Source organism: Haliaeetus leucocephalus, unplaced genomic scaffold (genome assembly GCF_000737465.1).
Source record: "Haliaeetus leucocephalus isolate CR32 unplaced genomic scaffold, Haliaeetus_leucocephalus-4.0 Scaffold858, whole genome shotgun sequence".
Taxonomy (NCBI): Eukaryota; Metazoa; Chordata; class Aves; order Accipitriformes; family Accipitridae; genus Haliaeetus; species Haliaeetus leucocephalus.
The window spans coordinates 3,929,048-3,946,215 of record NW_010973294.1 but is presented as its reverse complement, the minus strand read 5'-3'; the positions used below and the strand labels follow the sequence as shown (position 1 = coordinate 3,946,215).

The following is a 17,168-nucleotide window of genomic DNA, read 5'->3' as shown; positions in this document are numbered from 1 at the left end:
TCCAAAGTGCCTAACCCTCTGCTTATCCTCTTTGCAAAACACCTTGTTTGAGACTTTAAGACACAACACTAACCTACCCCTTTTTTAGCTCAGAAAATTCTCTAAAATAGTAGAAACAGGTCCAGCCTTCAAGAATCCTGTGGACCAAAAGGATGTCTTCTGATACCTCCCATAAGGAGACAATGTACCAACTAATGACTTATCAACAATATTACCTTTCCCTCTTTTCTTGCATCCCTCCACATATTTAAGTGGACTCCCATTTGAACTGGTGAATTAAACTTCCTCACTACTTTTTCATCCATCCTCCAGCCTTCCTCTCTAAGGTGGTTTTCCACTTCGGAAACTGTAGCTCTCTCCCATCAAATCTAGCTGCCTCTCTCCAAATCTAGGAAGAAGCAGATGACAGGATATTGTTCCTTGAACGTGAAGTGATTGTTTAAGCACTCCCTTCCCTTTGAAGGGAATCTGAAAACCTGACCCATTTTAGATGGGCAGAGTTACAATCACACACAAATTAAAAGCAAAGAGACTTTGGTTTTTTACTTATCTGAATGCTAAGGACCAATCCACAATCTTTAATGTGTTAATACAGATATTATTGCAGATAAAAATTATCTGTACCTAAAATCATGAGTGAAGGCAGTCAGCCATTTCACTGGCAATGTAAAAAACCAATGTTGGAGAAACTAGCTTCATACCTGTCTTCTAAGTCCTTGGTGCAGAAGCAAGGTTAGAAACAGATTTCTGCCTGTTGCTGAAGGTGGAGATAATTTCTACAAGCAAGTTCTACCTGCTTCAAGTATTTAATTTTTTTGTTAAATTAACTTGGTATTCTTTTTTAGGGAGTTGTAACACAGAAGATTTCAACTAGATACCTTGTCATTTTACTCCCATCCTCTGTTACAGACTGAGTCAATACCAGACTGTGGAAATGACATACTTCCTGAAGGAAACACTTCAAACAAGCACCTCACCTGGCTATTCTGGTGAGATTTGTTCCTTCTGGATACACACCCTTTACAGATGCGATTACTTGCAACTGACAGTATTCTCTTAAGTTGTTAGAAGCTTCCCAAAACACAGGTATGCTATTTTGCAATAACTGTAGCATGACCTGAATCAGTTTTGGAATTTTATTAACTGTGCATGGTGCATTGTATGAGCGTGCTTCAGAGTCAACCATTATCATGCCAGAAATATGCAGACAGACCAATAAGTAATGCAAAGTGTATTTTCTAAAGTTAATATAGAGAAGACCCTTCATGTTAGCCCTCCACCAAGAATTCCCACTTCTGGGCAATAATCATTGAGGATCGCACTATCAACAGATTCCTCAGTTATCACATCTCATGCTGCCTTAATCTCTGAGCAAGCTGCTTTTACAGTGATGCACTTAATACAGGTGATGCAGATTCCTCCCCAATGGGACTGCACCATCACCTAGGTTTCATAGCCTAGATCATGGCATCTTCATGGCATGAGGTTTATGGTGCCAACAGACAAAACTTTTTCAGCAAGAATCTCTTTTCATGGGGAGGAGGAGGTGTCAGAATATGCCAAACCCTGTCTTAGGGCTCTGCCTCTCCTGAGTCTTTTCTGTAGTTCTTCCCTCCTGGGCAGGGAGTCTGGAAGACTATCCCAATACAAGTACTTGTTTTGGGTTTGTGTGGCAGGGTTTTGGTAGCGGGGAAGGGGCTGTAGGGGTGGTTCCTGTGAGAAGCTGCTAGAAGCTTCCCCAGCTCCAAGTCAGACCTGCCTCTGACCAAGGCCAAGCCCATCAGTGACAGTAGAGTGCCTCTGGGAGAACAGATTTAAGAAGTAAAAACATGCAGTGGAGAGGGGAGTGGAATGTGAGAGAAACCCCTATGCAGACACCGAAGTCAGTGAAGAAGGTGGGGGAGGAGGTGCACCGGAGGAGGTTGATGCCCCTGTAGCCCATGGTGAGGCAGCAGGCTGTCCTCCTGCAGCCCATGGAAGTGAGCAGTGGAGGACCCCATGCTGGAGCAGGTGGATGCCCCTGAAGATGGCTGTGACTCCATGGGAAAGCCCACGCTGGAACAGTCTGTGACTGAAGGACTGCAGCCCATGGAAAGGACCCACACTGGAGCAGTTCGTGAAGAACTGCAGCCTGAGGGAAGGACTCACTCTGGAGAAGTTCGTGGAGGACTGTCTCCTGTGGGAGGAACCCCACGCTGGAGCAGGGGAAGAGTGTGAGGAATCCTGCCCCTGAGGAGGATGAAGCGGCAGAAATAATGTGTGATGAACTGACCATAAACCCCATTCTCTGTCCCCCTGTGCTGCTGGCAGAGAGGAGGTAGAGAAAATCAGAAGTAAAGTTAAGCCCAGGAAGAAGGGAGTGGTGGGAGGAAGGTGTTCTAAGGTTTGGTTTTACTTCTCATTTTCCTTGTTTTGATTTGATTTGTAGTAAATTAAATGAATTTTGTTTCTTCCCCAAGTTGAGTCTGTCTTTTGCCTGTGACGATAAGTGGTGAGTGATCCCTCCCTGTCCTTGTCTCGACCCACGAGCTTTTCTTTATATTTTCTCCTCATCCCACCAGGGCTGGTGATTGTCAAGCCAATGCAGCAATCCCAGTCAAATTTGGGACCCAGTAATTTTGTTAGAGACTATTTAAAGTTTCTAGCAATGGTCAGGAAACTAAGAATTCCTTCATGGGAGCTGCCTGATGTAGTTCAGAAAGCAGTCCCCTGCTGTTGTCAGACATGATGCTGTCACAGCTGAGATGCTCTTCCATTTCATGTTTACTCTTCTTGTCTGGGTCTCACAGCAATCCTTCCACGAGAAGCTTTCTTGCTGAGAGCAGGAGGAAAGAGTCCTTCTTGGCATCAGGAAAGTAATTAATCAAGATCATTGTTATGCTGGAAGTAACCCATCTTATCTCAAGAAGTTCATATGTCACTTGAAGATCCAAACACTCACTCCATACCACCTCCTGAACACAGGAGAAGGATTTGTGCTGCTTGACCTCCAAGATACATCTCTACGTATCTGTCACGCCATCTCAGGAGATGTGGGAGATCAAAACCACCAACAGGATAGACTATTATCTTCCAGTCACATGAAGTAATTTGACAGTGATCATAATATTCAAAGTGGTAGCAGAACACTTGCATAAAAGCAGTATTTGTGTACCTCTCCCAGGACAGCCAGCTAGCATAGATTTTCTAGTGAAGTTCGGTATGACAGATTATGCACACTCAACCTACTACAGAACTTGGTCTCCAAAAGATATGAACATACTGCAGGGAGTCCAGTGAAGGGCTGCAAAAACAATTAAGGTACTGGAGCACCTGTCATACAAGGAGAGGTTGAGAGAGCTGGGACTGCTCAGTCTAGAAAATAAAAGGCTCAGGCTCAACGTGCCTAAGTACCTGATGGGAAGGTGTAAAACACAGAGCCAGACTCTTAGTGGTATCCACTGAAAGGACAAGAGGCAATGGGCACAAAGTGGAAAAAAATACATTCAGTTTAAACATAATTTTCATTTATTTGTTTTTTAAACTGAGTGTGAACAAACATTGGAACAGGTTTCCCAGAGAGGTTGTAGAATCTTGGAGATACTCAAAAGTTGACTAGACACAGTACTGAGCAACCTGCTCTAATTGACCTTGCTCTGAGTAGAGGTCATTTCCAAGCTCAATGATTCTGTGAAGTAGCAAAATCCCTACGGATATGTACTTCTCTGGCACAGATTATCAGGTAAGATCCTCCTAGTGATGTGATGAACCTGAACCTGCCAAGAATCCACAAATCCCACAGCCAGACTCATTGCTTTCAATTTCCCTCAGCAAAACATGTTTGCAGAGACACTAAGAATGAAAAGCTACTTGCTCTCACAAGAGCTGGAGTTTGATACATATTGCTCATATGTATAATCCACCTCTCTCCTCCTTTGCTCCAGAATCCTGCACACATAGAATTTCACAGTTAGGTGGAAAAACATGCTCTGCTAGCATAAAAAGGTGAGGAGTCCACAAGACACAGAAACACCACACGGTTATTAGTGGTTGAGTTTGTGAACAGTGCAATGTACATATGGACAGCACATTTAGGCAATATCTGTTTTTTAATTACTAACTTTCATTTTCTGAAGTGTACTGTAAAATGAGCAGAATTTCTGAGGCAGAAAGGACAGTAAGACAAATCTTTTCTTCATCAGTCTGAATTCTAACTCTCATCAATGCATCATAAAAGCAAGGCTATTTTTAACATGCTTGTTTTACTCAGTGTTTCTTGCTCATAGGTTTACATAGAACTACTTTACTACTTTTCTCCACTGGTAAACCTCACTAATAGTATAGACAAGGGAAATAAAGGTAGTTTCTAGGCCATCATGGGGAAAAAAAACATCATTAAAACAAATCACCTTTTCTTCCATACTGTCCTTCAATTAATTACATGCTAATGCATTTTAGTCTTAGTTTGCAGGTGTTACCAATTGCCAGTAGAGTACTGTGACATGAGGTGGGCTTAGCCAGCATGTGCATAAATGACATACATTTAAGGTATTATCTTCCTAATTCTCGTTTTGGATTTACCAAAAGTCAAGGGGGCTTTCAGTTTTCTAAGAGGCCATTGTCACAAAGGGCAAGGTCTCCTCAGCATGTGTCCAAAATAAATGGATAGTCCTAAAAGTAATGGGAAAAGTAAAACAAGTCTCTGTAGACACAAGGCAACCTGCCACCCACCCAAGTCAGAGAAGCAAAACATAATGCTGTTACTCAAGCTATGGCTGTAATGATCCCATTCACTTCAGTTCTATCAGCATCAATCCTTTCTGAAATAAACCCAAGAGAAGCCGTGACTATACAATGTAATACCTTTGCTTTTAGTAGCTCATTGTCTTACTTGGCAAGATGTTTGATAGCCCACCTAGCCTGGCAGTCTTATGCTTTGTAACTACAACTTTATTCTGCTTTGGAGATGAAAAATTAAAGTTGTTCTTAAAATATTGCACTTAGAAGATACAAAGAATTCTAGTATAAAGTTGCGGTCATAGTATTAGCTTTTAAAATAAATTAGACAGAAAGTAGATTAGCAGCACAAATACGTATTTTACATCCTTCCCCCTCCCGGCCCTGACATCCATAGTCATCTGTGAGTCCTGAGATCACCACCTCCGAAAATTAATATATTTCATTGGTTTTGCACCAACACAGCACGTATTTTCATTTCACAAAACTTCCATTTGTTTGGAATTTGAATCTGTTGTTTCAGGAAACTCTTTAATTCCTCAGCTTACCAGGGAATGGTAATGGCACCAGCAGTACAGCCCTCCTCATGGTTCAGTGAATGGCAGCAAGAAGTCAGGTCCACTAGAGGCTTTCCTGGATCCCTGCCAAATACATGTGGGTTTTTGGTCTCTTCTCCCCCAGAACTGCCAATTATTAGTTTGTGATGCAGGATCATATTTAAGGCATTATAACAGACATAACCAAAGGAACTAACTTCAATTAATGTATTTCCATAATGAGATGAAGAGAAAACAGTTCACTGGATTAAAAAAATAGTTTGAGTGAAAGCTGTTGATCAAAAAGCAATTTCCCTAAAAATTGTTACTAATGAGAAGTGAGGCACCTTAAGTTCACAGCTGCTAGAGAAGCAGACTTTTCCCACCACCACCTTTAATAAGAGTTGCTGGTCTCTGAGTTTTGTGCTTTTTTTCAGTCCTTCTTTGCTCGACCTTTGAAGCTATCCATGACATGGAGGATTCCAAAATAGTCCACAAGGAGAGCGACCGCTTTCACTGGTAGGAGACTGTAAGGTAGGGGAGTTGAAGAAAAAGAGAAAAAAACAAAAACAAAACAGAAATCAGAAGAGATGTGCAGTTTTATCACAGAATTAGTTTTACCTGGCTAATACTGGCAAAGACAGTATATTCTATAGAATATAGTACTGCTGGTCCTCTCAAAATATCCATTACACTCATTTGGCAGTCTGAGTTATTAGACAGATCAATTTCCCAACCTGGCTTGCAACAGAGTCATAAGTGCCCTAATGCTGGAGCAAGACACCAGATAGGCAGTTACTGAGGAGCAGGCCCAGTCTCTACATCCCACAGTAAAACTGCACCCCAGTGGAGTCAGCAAGTCACAGCCAGACATTTCTGTCATTGTTCTGTGGTCCAAGGGTAGACTGAACCCCTAAAAACAAAAGAAAGAAAACTCCAGAAATGTGTAGAGCTTAATGAAAATTCACACCAACGAGTAGAACCCTGGTTGGCACTTTTAGTCAAAAACATAGCTGAAACATCCCTGGACAGAAAAGAAAAAGGAAAACGAGGAAAGGCATAACTTACTGTTTCAAAATCAACAAAAAATAGGCACTGCGTGGTAAGAGCAATATTTCTTGGTCCTGCCGAACAGCAGTGACTATCTTCTCAGCCACATATTCTGGCTCCAGAGATGGAAGCAGATTTGGCCATCTGGAATAGATTTCTTACTATAATATGAATTGCTTTGGATTCACATTTTACTCAAAATAAGTCTCTATTTTGCAGTTATTCAACTAAAAGAAGAAATAAATACCACAAATCCTACGAACAAGACCCTTTGTTATGTTAGAGAGTGAGTGGCCATTGCTATTTTCCCTTTGTATGATCTCTCATAAGACAAATCCACATAGTCCTCATATTAAGACACACTAGGCTTTTACACAGCGCCTAAATTTTATTGTTATATAAGCATACTGAGCAAAGCTATGCCACTGATTTCAGGAAGTGAATGGGGGTTTAGAAACCAGAATGGACAACCGGAGCATTTGGCTTCTGCCGAGGAAGGGACACCAATTAAGTTTCATGTTTCAGCTTAAATGAATAGTAAAGTACTGAGAGCTTTGCCATTTTGGTTGCCTAGTCACTGGATAGCACTGTTAACACACATCTGAGGTCCTAAAAATAACACAAGCAGAGAAAAGCCTAGCTCATGATTTTCATAAAGTCGAGTACCTAACATGCTAAACATGCAAGTTGCATAAAAACCTCACAAGAGTTTACTCACTTGGACCTACAGCCATCAAACATTCCTGTGTTTATGATGCAAGGACACACAACTGTGGTTTTAACACCAGTTTTTCCCAGATGTCTCATCTCAAAATGAACTGACTCTGCAAAACCAACTGCTGCAAATTTACTTGCACAGTAATCTGTAAAATAAATAAAACATTAATTGCAGTTAAACATTTTAATTTACTAATTAAACTTTACTAAACAGGTTCAGTGAGTCCTACCACTGAACACGTACACAGGAGCGGTAACAGTTTTTGACAGAGAACAGGGACAAAACTATGCTCTAGTAGGTAAAGTAACTAGCTTTGTTTGTTGGTTTGTGGGTTTTTTTTTCTTTTTACGGTATACAACAGTAGCACTATGGTATAGGAAAGATATATACACAGTACCTGCAGGAAATTACTGTCCAATAATAAAATACTTTACAACAGAGGAGGAACTGTATTCAGTTCAGATTAGGTTACTGATAAAATTTGCCTTTGATGGGTATTCACTCCTTTATTTTCCCTCTCCTAAGTTAATTGTTCTAGACTGGCAGACAGAGGGTTTCTCGTTGCAGCCCTGCTATCACCTTTCCACTCTCTACTGAACAACAGCAAATGAAATTACCTTTTCATACCAGACCTTATCTTTGAATCCATGCACTAGCTTCTTATGCATCAAGCTTTCAAGACTCTAATACAGTTTCAACCTGAAACTCAATTTGTCTTCATTATCACTGCCTTGAAGCTAGATTTCTTTTACTGCTACATCACCTGTCCTGGTTTTGGCTGGAATAGAGTTAATTGTCTTTCTAGTAGCTGGTACAGTGTTATGTCTTGGATTCAGCATGAGAAGAATGTTGGTAACACACTGATGTTTTCAGTTGTTGCTAAGTAGTGTTTAGTCTGAAGTCAAGGATTTTTCAGCTTCTCATGCCCAGCCAGCAAGAAGGCTGGAGGGGCACAAGAAGTTGGGAGGGGACACAGCCAGGGCAGCTGACCCAAACTGGCCAAAGGGGTATTCCATACCGTGGGATGTCATGTCTAGTATATAAACTGGGGGGAGTGGGGCTGGGAGGATTGCCACTCAGGAACTAACTGGGCATCAGCCAGCAGGTGGTGAGCAACTGCATTGTGCATCACTTGTTTTGTATATTCCAATTCTTTTATTATTATTATTGTAATTTTATTATTGGTATTATTTTCATAATTATTTTCTTCCTTTCTGTTCTATTAAACTGTTCTTATCTCAACCCACAAGTTTTACTTTTTTTTCTGATTCTCTCCCCCATCCTACTGCAGGGCAGCAGGGGAGTGAGTGAGCAGCTGCGTGGTGTTTAGTTGCTGGCTGAGGTTAAACCACAACATCACCTTAGTTCATTTTGCTCCCCCTTTGCATACGTTTACCAGAAATGCCTTCTGAGTTTTCCCTAATCTCAACACTTTCTTTCCATCACTGTACGGGTCCTCTTGAATGAATGGCTGAGACAGAGAATGCAGAATGAGATATTGCACCACTGCCTCCGTACCACACCTGGATTTTAGTAGTTCTTTGAGTTCGGGAAACCTGTACAGGACTCTGCTTCGCTTGAGAACATGCTTGCCAAAAACAAAAACAAACAAAAAAACCCCACAAAAACAAAAAGTGGCCTCTTCCACACCAAATACCTGTAGGTTAACTTTAATAACACTGAAATTCTCAGTTTGTAAAGTTCTATATGGCTCCTAGATTCTCTAACTGCCTTGGCAGAAAAACCTGTTTCACAGCACTGCTGAGCATCTGGAAAACTCTTTTGAAAGAAATGGTCTATTTAAGGTCAGCTAGTTTGAAAGTACGACCATTTGCTTTACCTATACGCAAAAGACCTAGAAACTCAAAATTAGGACTTTTTTCCCACGAGTATTGATTGCAGAGTTTAAATCAAAATAATTGTCTAAATGAACATTAGCTTTAATACACTACCTGAAAGGCAATTGATTCCCATCAGTCCCGCTAAGCTTGCAATACTAACCAAGTGCCCATGGTTAGAGGCCATCATCGCTGGGAGGAAGGCTTTGTAAGTCTGCAATGTAAGTCACAATTGCAAAGAAACATTTTACTAAGCAAGCTACATGCTATAATATTTTGAAGGTGTTGTTTTTAAAGAATTTCTCTCTACAGTTTAAATACGCTTCCCCCCTTCCATTATGGAAGGGGCAGGGTGGGGGGAAGGGTTTGTTGTTTGAACTCTAGCCTTCATGTACTAAGCTGGGACTTCCCAGGGCCCACCAGTACCACTTTCTCCTCAACACCAAAGACAGACGGTAACTTGCTAGCTGTTAAGTTTCTTTTAGCCTAAAGCTCAGCACTGCAGTATTTCAAATCACTGCACGTTTTGTAAAATAGCAAAAATTTTAATTTCATGTCTTCATTTAATCTTTGTGATTAAATTTATTTATGAAGAAACTGAAACATGTTTTAATATCTTCTTTGCAATTCTTTATGATAAGAACACAATATAGACGACCTGCCTTCCCTGGAAGGAAGAAAAGGCACATTAAGTTACTCATTTTGGACAAAAGCCCCACTTATTATTAAGAGCATTGTCTGAACATGTAGTATTTCTTACTGAAACTATCATAACCACAAAGCAACTAGAACACTAACAGAACTGAACACTTCTCCGTTACTAGAGCAGCAACTTTTAGGCTGGGCCTGCTTCATGTCAATTAATATTGAGCCATTATAACATATGACTAGCTTCAGAATTTAGCAGATGGTAAACTTTAGTTCTTAAGAACATTTCTAAATATGTAACAGTTTTGCTTCCACCTACCTACTGCAGAAGTTCCCAAAGGATCCATTCTTTCACCCTTTTTTTATTTTACAGACTCCCAGGAATAGAAAGTAATTTCTTGTATCATTTCTGACTGAACTTACAAGGAGCTATACATCCTTGCATATTTTCCTCCGTTCCAAAAGGCAAAATTAACACTGAAAACATGTTGAAAGGATGTTTTAGTATGTATATGCAAAGAACAGGTATTACCCAGAAGTGTGCCATTATGTTCACTTCCAAGGTTTTTTCCACAAGTGAATCTGGAGAATCAATAAGCCTCTTCCCAATTACGGTACCAGCATTGTTGACTAGGATGCTAACATCCCCAACTTCTTTTTTAACCTAAAAAAAAGCCCCAAGATATTATGTAATAAATACAAAACATGCTTTCCAAGTTTTATACATGACAACATAAGAAATAGAAATATTGCACATTTCAACTAAGTTGACCTTATTATGCTTGTTACAGATCCAAACACCTCAAGGTTCTTGCACCTTTTAGGAGGCCTTTTTAGAGCGGAGCTTGCAACTGGATTCCTTTGGAGGTGTGGAGCCCAACAGCTCCACACAGACTTCTGCTTTCAACACCTCTGGTTCTTGCTGCATCTGTTCCAGATAAGTCTCTATTGCAGAGAGCTCAACTAACACAACAAGTATTTTGCTACAGTAAACCCATCTTAAAACCAATGAGCAATTCTGTTTGTAGGGCCATTTCCATACCATGCAGTGAGGCACAGTACATAAATCCTCCGGCAAGTTCCCCAGAATCAGGTACATCAAATCTATGAGTGCTGCAATACCTAAACTCTAACTTGTGACGTTCTTTGCATTATACTCAAATCCTCTAGTGTTTTCCACAGAGCAACTTGAGCACAGAAGCAGTGCTGCCATATGACTTGAAGGCTGAAGCCAGCTTGCACAGTACTTGAGTCTTCTGATAAGCAGAAGGAAAACTGGATTCCCTGTTGGTAGTGTTAATTACCTACATCCTCAACAGTCCAGGGATTCATCTCTGCCACTGCATGGGGCAGAAGCTACTTAGTAGCATCTTAATATTTCAGATATTTCAAAATTCTGCATGCTGTTTTCCACATGCTCCACTTCTCCTGACTGCAATTGTTAAACACTGACATGTATTACAGTAGTTTTTCCACTAGTGTTAATTTCACTTGCATTCCACAGCACACACATTAAACCAGACATCCTTACAGCTTTCCGGGGAAGCAGATGCATTTTTCTGCCCTCAGTGTATTGGAATTAGAATGGGCAAATGGTCACTTTCAATAAGAAGTATTCCTCATATGCACAGGCAGTGAGAAAGACCACCTGTAAAATTCATTTCCTCCTTACAACCTTTTTATTTATTCAACTATCTTGACTATTTCAAGCAACTTTACAGGTCAGGAACTTAAAAGCTTATATTCCCAAACAAAAAGGTTTTGGTTTTTTTTTTTGTTGTTTTTTTTAACAAGTTTATTTCTCATGAAGACAACCTGAAAGAGCACTGTGTCTCTATTCATATTGACTCTCAGGACAACACAAGAAATGAGAAAACTGTAGGAAGGGTAGTTATTTGTTATGAAAATTAAACAAAAGTTGTAAGGTTCTAAATAAAGGAAGATTTTAGGACACATGCACTCACAGAAGGCAAAAGCCATATGAGCTTCTATGGCTCATGGTACAGAAGCTTGTTTCTAGTGTATCTACTTCAATTCTAACACTGTACCAGAATCCTTATAAGATGTCTCCCAGAAAATAAGTTGGCTAAAGAATAATATCTACACATTTAGTTCAGTAAGAGAAAGTATAGTTCTCATTTTAGCTCTAGACTGAGAACTTTCATGAACAGACTCACCTGGAAGAACAACTATAGGCCAGCTGATATCAAGATATTGTGCCAGCTCTCAAAAGGAGAATGAAAATATTTAATGCAGTATTTGAAGGATGGTTCATTAATCTGAGCTATCTGGGAAAAAGCAAATAAGTACTCTATATGTTGTTTAACTTGTGATTTCCAGATCAAGTGCTAAACGTGCTGATCAGTAGTTTTGGGAAAACATGTTGGTTTTATGCCATCTTGCCATACAGTTGCAGATCACAGAACCTCATTTCTTAATGGTGTTTCCTTTGCTGGGTGCCTACACTGGCTGAAGAAAGCACAAGCAGAGCTGGCAGCCTAGCCTGTATAACAGTAAAGAATTAAAGGATAATTTACCACCTATCCTTTATTCTAGCTTAAATTCCTCATCTTCCTTAAACTTGTTCCAATCTTGTCCATGTTTGTTAAGTAAGGGTTTAAAAAACAGAAAGCAGCCTTGGCAGGATTATACAGTACAGCTTTTATAATAAATTCATCAGCCAGAGCCCCTCTCCACCTAGGTCATTGCTCACACATTCTTGTCTGCCTATTTCCCTTTCAAAATGTTGTCACGTAACAATTTAAATATTTCTGAAGCAGTGCCACATGGTCTCCATAGGCAGCCTTAGACAAGCTGTTCTAGTCACCAACCTGAGTATGTACCCCTCATCACAAGTTTAAAATAGTATGCAGAGACATAAATGTAATAATTAATAAACAACGCTTTAATACTGCCTTGTGTTAAATGATCTAGCAATTCTGGAAGGCTGGACCAGTACCCCAAATCTACCCTTCAGGGCAAATAAATACCTGAATAAGTGGTCATGCTTCTTTTGTGCAAACAAAAGATGGACAGAGGTGAGGGATGTGGTACATACAGTTTATAACTTGGTGATTGGGGCATTCGGGTCAGATGCAAGAAGGGAAATGAGAACAGAACCTTGATCATCCCATTTCTAACTAGTGGCAAAAACCTCAAGAACCTCTTCCTTTACCACCTGTCTCTACTCAATCTTCCAAAATATATTCATGCTTTGGATGGAATTCAAAGCAGATTTGAGTGCCTTCTTGCAACCCAGACAAATAATTCCAGCTTTACAACATCTCTGTTCATGCTGCTTCCCTACTAACTAGATGTGGTGGTTCTTTCCTAAGCAAATTGGCTGTTTTAATTCCCTTCTCTTCTCAGCTCTCCTCTGTGCATGACAGAGCCAAGACACCCAGCCCAGGCTTCCACACTCTGCTTTGAGGCCAAGTACAGAAGACCTTTACTAAGCCTTCTCCCTAGCTATTAAGAGGGGTGGGGGGGGTAATGTCAACTCTCCAGAGCTCTAAACCTCTCCATTTGTGCAGTGCAGCAAAGTATGTTGCAGGTGCTTGTTTTAGTCCTAGGTAAGGCAAGCATTATGGAAACAGCTGATCTGGTTAAACATCTTTTTCAGGTATAAACACTATTTTCTGTTTGTTTCTGCATTTATATTTATGCTTTTCTATTGAAGTTTAGTAGTGAGCAATTCTCACAATTCCCAAACAGCATTCCAAAGCGTCTGCTTTCTAAGAACCACAAGCCCCTCCGTAACTGCGTATAAGAGGTGGAAGAAAGCACTGGATATTTTACAGGCAGCATGAAATACCACCAGGAAATGTGCTTCTACTATTGCTCCTCTGCACAGCAAAGAGGATTCTCAGAAAAGTGGAAAACTGGCTGCAAACTGTCATCTTGACTAACAAGCAAGAAAAAACTGTGGATAAGCAAAAAAGTACCATGCAAGAGGGATCCTGGAAGTAAATGTAAGCCCAAATGCAATTTTGCAACATGATGAGGGAAAGGCTTCCATTTCCTCACAAGTAGGAGGATCAAAACCCAGAGTTACTTCTCTCTTTCAAAGCCCTAGATTCTTAAAGTTTAGCTGAACTTGAGGGAAGGAGGGGTAGGTCAAAGAAGGCCACATTCCTTTTGGGGTTGGGTACTTCTGGAACAGGAACATTAGAAATAAATTTTAAGCTATAGCTCTTGATAGCCAAAAGCTGTCCTTCATGTTGTTGGTACAGGAAAGGAACAAGGACACCACATGTGCAGGGCTTTTTGGTTTTCCTCCTACTGAAGTGACTTTTTCCTAGTCTCTCTGTGTGGCTGATGAAGTACCAGAAGCAGGTATTTAAGGTTCACATACATTTAATTTTGGCTTTGAGATTGTTTTACTGGGCACAAAGTTTTCAACCATATCCTGCCCTGCCTGCATGAATTTAGTTCGCTATAGTCTTGCAAAACTCCAAGTCATTGCATGAAGCTGAACCACCAAGGGGGGGAAAAACAGAACCTGGAACGGTGCTGCGTCACCTTGCAAAGGCTGACAGTGAACACTATGAGCCAAAGTCTACTATACCATATTAAGTAAACAGTGGCACCAGGCACTAATGCTAAAGTCTTTCTGTCACTAATAAGATGGGAAAGTTGTCAGCAGGACATGACATTTCTGAAATAACAGTAGTAGGGTATTTTCTTCTATATGGATCAACAGGAGGATTATTAGTGGATCAGCTGTTAGTGAACTGCTGACAGAAACTTATAAGCGAGGAATCAGGCACAGAGACCCTCTTAACATTTCTTTGCTACTGTCTACCTCTGTTTTTATCATCCCTAACCTCTGTCACACACATATCTACACCCTCTTCTCCTTTTTATATTTGGCCAGAAAGGCTCTGCTACTGCTTTTCTCCATGGGACTGAAGTGCTAGCCCTTGAGTCCTCAGAACTGAAGGTTAGTTTCCATCTTCTTCATTTCAGTGTCCTTCACATTACAATACTCCCTCCTCCTCCACTCCTCCCAGTTCAGTGGGAAGCAGTTACAGGCCTGCACTGAGACACGTGCAACTGCTCTGCAGGGATGGCAGATGTGCAACTCAGCTGGCGTAACAGAGCTGCAAGGGGGACCAAGGGTGATTAGCATTACAGCATTACCAGAATACAAAACCAATAGTACCAGCCTCTAACAAGCTGCAAGTCACGCACAAGCTTCACTTATCAGAAAATTTGTTCTAGTCATTTTTGCACAGATAGAAAAATGCAGAAGGTTAGAGCTTCTTAAACAGCACCAAAAGAGGAACATTATTTCAGCCAACAGATGTTCCTGAAGACAGCTGATTTTTTTATTTTTTTATTTTTTTTTTAAAGAATTCATCCTCAGGCAAACACTCACTGTGGAAACTTTCTAGTCCAACAGTTAAGTTTAGCAACATTTTAAGCAAATGAGAACAGGTTGTTATAATGGAAACTGTTAAGCATTTTTAGCTTTTGGCAATTCTACTAGTCTGCCCAAAATATCTAACCACATGCTATATTTACAAAGCTCTTCAGAAAGGAAAGTAACAAGTATTTAAGACTCTAAGATACATTTATTAATTCTGATAAAGTGAGTCTGCAAAAATCTATTCATTGCCATGGAATTATTTAAAAATTGCCTAAAGAGTTAATAATTTTTTACAATGTATGGTCTTTAGCGTTTACTTTTGGTAAAAGACTGCCAGAACGTGAAATACTGCTTTAGCTTCAATAAATTGATTTTCTGCACTTCACCAGTAAGTGCTTGCTCAGTAACTGAATGAATGAGAAGCTACCCATCTAAATTAGCTACTGAAAGAGAGAACCAGCTCTTTTTATTTTTAAGAGAACAGAGGTATACAAGTCAACTCTAAAAAACAGTATTCTTGAAACGGGTAGCATGTGAAATACATTCTGAATGAATTAACTTTAATCTCTTGTTTTGAAGGGACTAAAACTTAACCATACATGCATGCACTCATCTTAGAATAGCCTCAAAGCCACAAATAAAGATACTTTACCTGATCAGCTACTCTGTAGACCTCCTGCCTTTTGCTACAGTCACAGATGTAACAGTGTACTCTCACTGCTCCATTTTCTCTGGCCAGTCTACTTGTCTCCTTGAGCCCCTCTTGATTAATGTCCCAGAGAACCACTGTGGCTCCAAGGCCGGCAAACTTCAACGACAAGAATCTTCCAACGCCACTTCCTGCTCCTGTTATTAATACTATTTCACCACTAACATTCTTCTTCCGTCTAGGCACAACCAAGAACACTAGGGACTCCAGCAAGTAATAAAGAGAAAGTGCAATGACTTTCAATGTTTCCAGGAAGAAGTTCATCTTCAGGCTGTTTCTTCAGATACCTGATGAAAGAAAATGTTTACCAGATAGAATAAATCATAAAGAGAGAAAATGCAAACATCAGTATTTCAAAATTGAAAAGCATTTTCAGATCCATTCTAAATACTTTCTCTAGCCTGCTTCTGTGTGGTGTTTCAAAAAAATACAGATGCTTACATCTGCACATCTGACCCATTTGTCCTGTTTCTGCATCATCTCTAGGTTGCTCCCACTCTTCTCCAGAATGCAGCACAATTGATTTACCATTGGGCAGAGGCAGGAAACACCTGCCTTCAACTGCTTTAGAAACTCCCCACCCCTCACATAATGGGTTTCCATCTCTGCTCTGACAGAACATGGACTCAAAAACTATAATCAAAAAAGTGATAGTTGCCCCTTGAGCACCTTAAGCAGAAACACATGGCAATTGCAAATCAAAACTTATGGATTGATCAAACAACTTTAGTGCTCACAAGCTAGTACTTCAGGTCAGGAAAAATTCTCCTTTTAGGACCACAACTTTTTTTGCTTTGTAGGCATTCCTTATTATCAAGAAATCATATGCAGACCAAGTCACAGTCTCAACCCTGCTGAAAAACTGCCAGCATAGGGAGCTTCAGAATACAATATGCTTATAAATGTCCAAAACACACCAGGTAAATTACTGGCTGTCACTACTAGCTTTTCAACTACCAGCACTACCATTATTGAGGAAAGCCTGCTTTTGCAATTGAACAGTGTGTTTTGTTTAGCAACGCATTGCAAAGCTGTTGGCTTTCTTCTGTTCGCCTCCCTGCTTTAAGCAAATGTCAAGGGCCTGAATCATACCATCTCATGTATGTGTTTAACTTCACAGTCTGTACTCATCACAGTAATGCTGACATCAAGCAGGCATTTAAGTCCTTGAAAGAATGCCATTTATTTCCCAGTATACAAATGCTATGGAAGAAATGCACCCTTGGTCAAAGCAGGTTTTAATCTTTGACTAACTACAGTATGAAGGATTAGTACCTTCCTTCCTAGCTAAAGGTAGAGCACGCTGGCACTTACATTTCAACCTTTAGCACTACGAACCCAGTTTGATCACATCTCTTAGGTAACATTGCTATCTATGTGTATAGGTAATCATGTTTGACAAGTGCCAAGAGATAAGTTACTTAGATCTCTGCTACTCTGAGCAAAGTTCATGAAATTTAACATGTGGACATACCCATGTTATCATGAGTCTCAGGTTTTGTCCATGGGAAACAAGGCCAGCCCTGAAAAGGGATAGGCCACTGCTAGAACAGTGCAAGCTATTTCAGAAACTTTTCTGGCA

At 40.3% G+C, this 17,168-nt stretch overlaps 1 protein-coding gene across 1 annotated transcript; it reads right to left on the bottom strand.

Annotated features, from left to right (window-relative positions):
• Positions 1-5,658: 5,658 nt before the first annotated feature.
• On the bottom strand, positions 5,659-15,873 carry LOC104841337 (epidermal retinol dehydrogenase 2-like). Its single transcript, XM_010582915.1, has 6 exons — positions 15,530-15,873; positions 10,039-10,170; positions 8,973-9,072; positions 7,021-7,165; positions 6,321-6,446; positions 5,659-5,779 (listed from the first exon to the last, which is right to left on the bottom strand). The coding sequence occupies exons 1-6, from the start codon at positions 15,848-15,850 to the stop codon at positions 5,686-5,688; spliced, it is 918 nt and encodes a 305-aa protein (XP_010581217.1). The 5' UTR covers positions 15,851-15,873; the 3' UTR covers positions 5,659-5,685.
• Positions 15,874-17,168: the final 1,295 nt, after the last annotated feature.

Coding starts and splice junctions, on each gene's coding strand:
- LOC104841337 (XM_010582915.1), bottom strand. CDS start 15,850: ATGAACTTCTTCCTGGAAACATTGAAAGTCATTGCACTTTCTCTTTAT. Junction 10,171..15,529: donor TCTACAGAGTAGCTGATCAG/GTAAAGTATCTT, acceptor GCTTTTTTTTAG/GTTAAAAAAGAAGTTGGGGA. Junction 9,073..10,038: donor ACATAATGGCACACTTCTGG/GTAATACCTGTT, acceptor CTTACATTGCAG/ACTTACAAAGCCTTCCTCCC.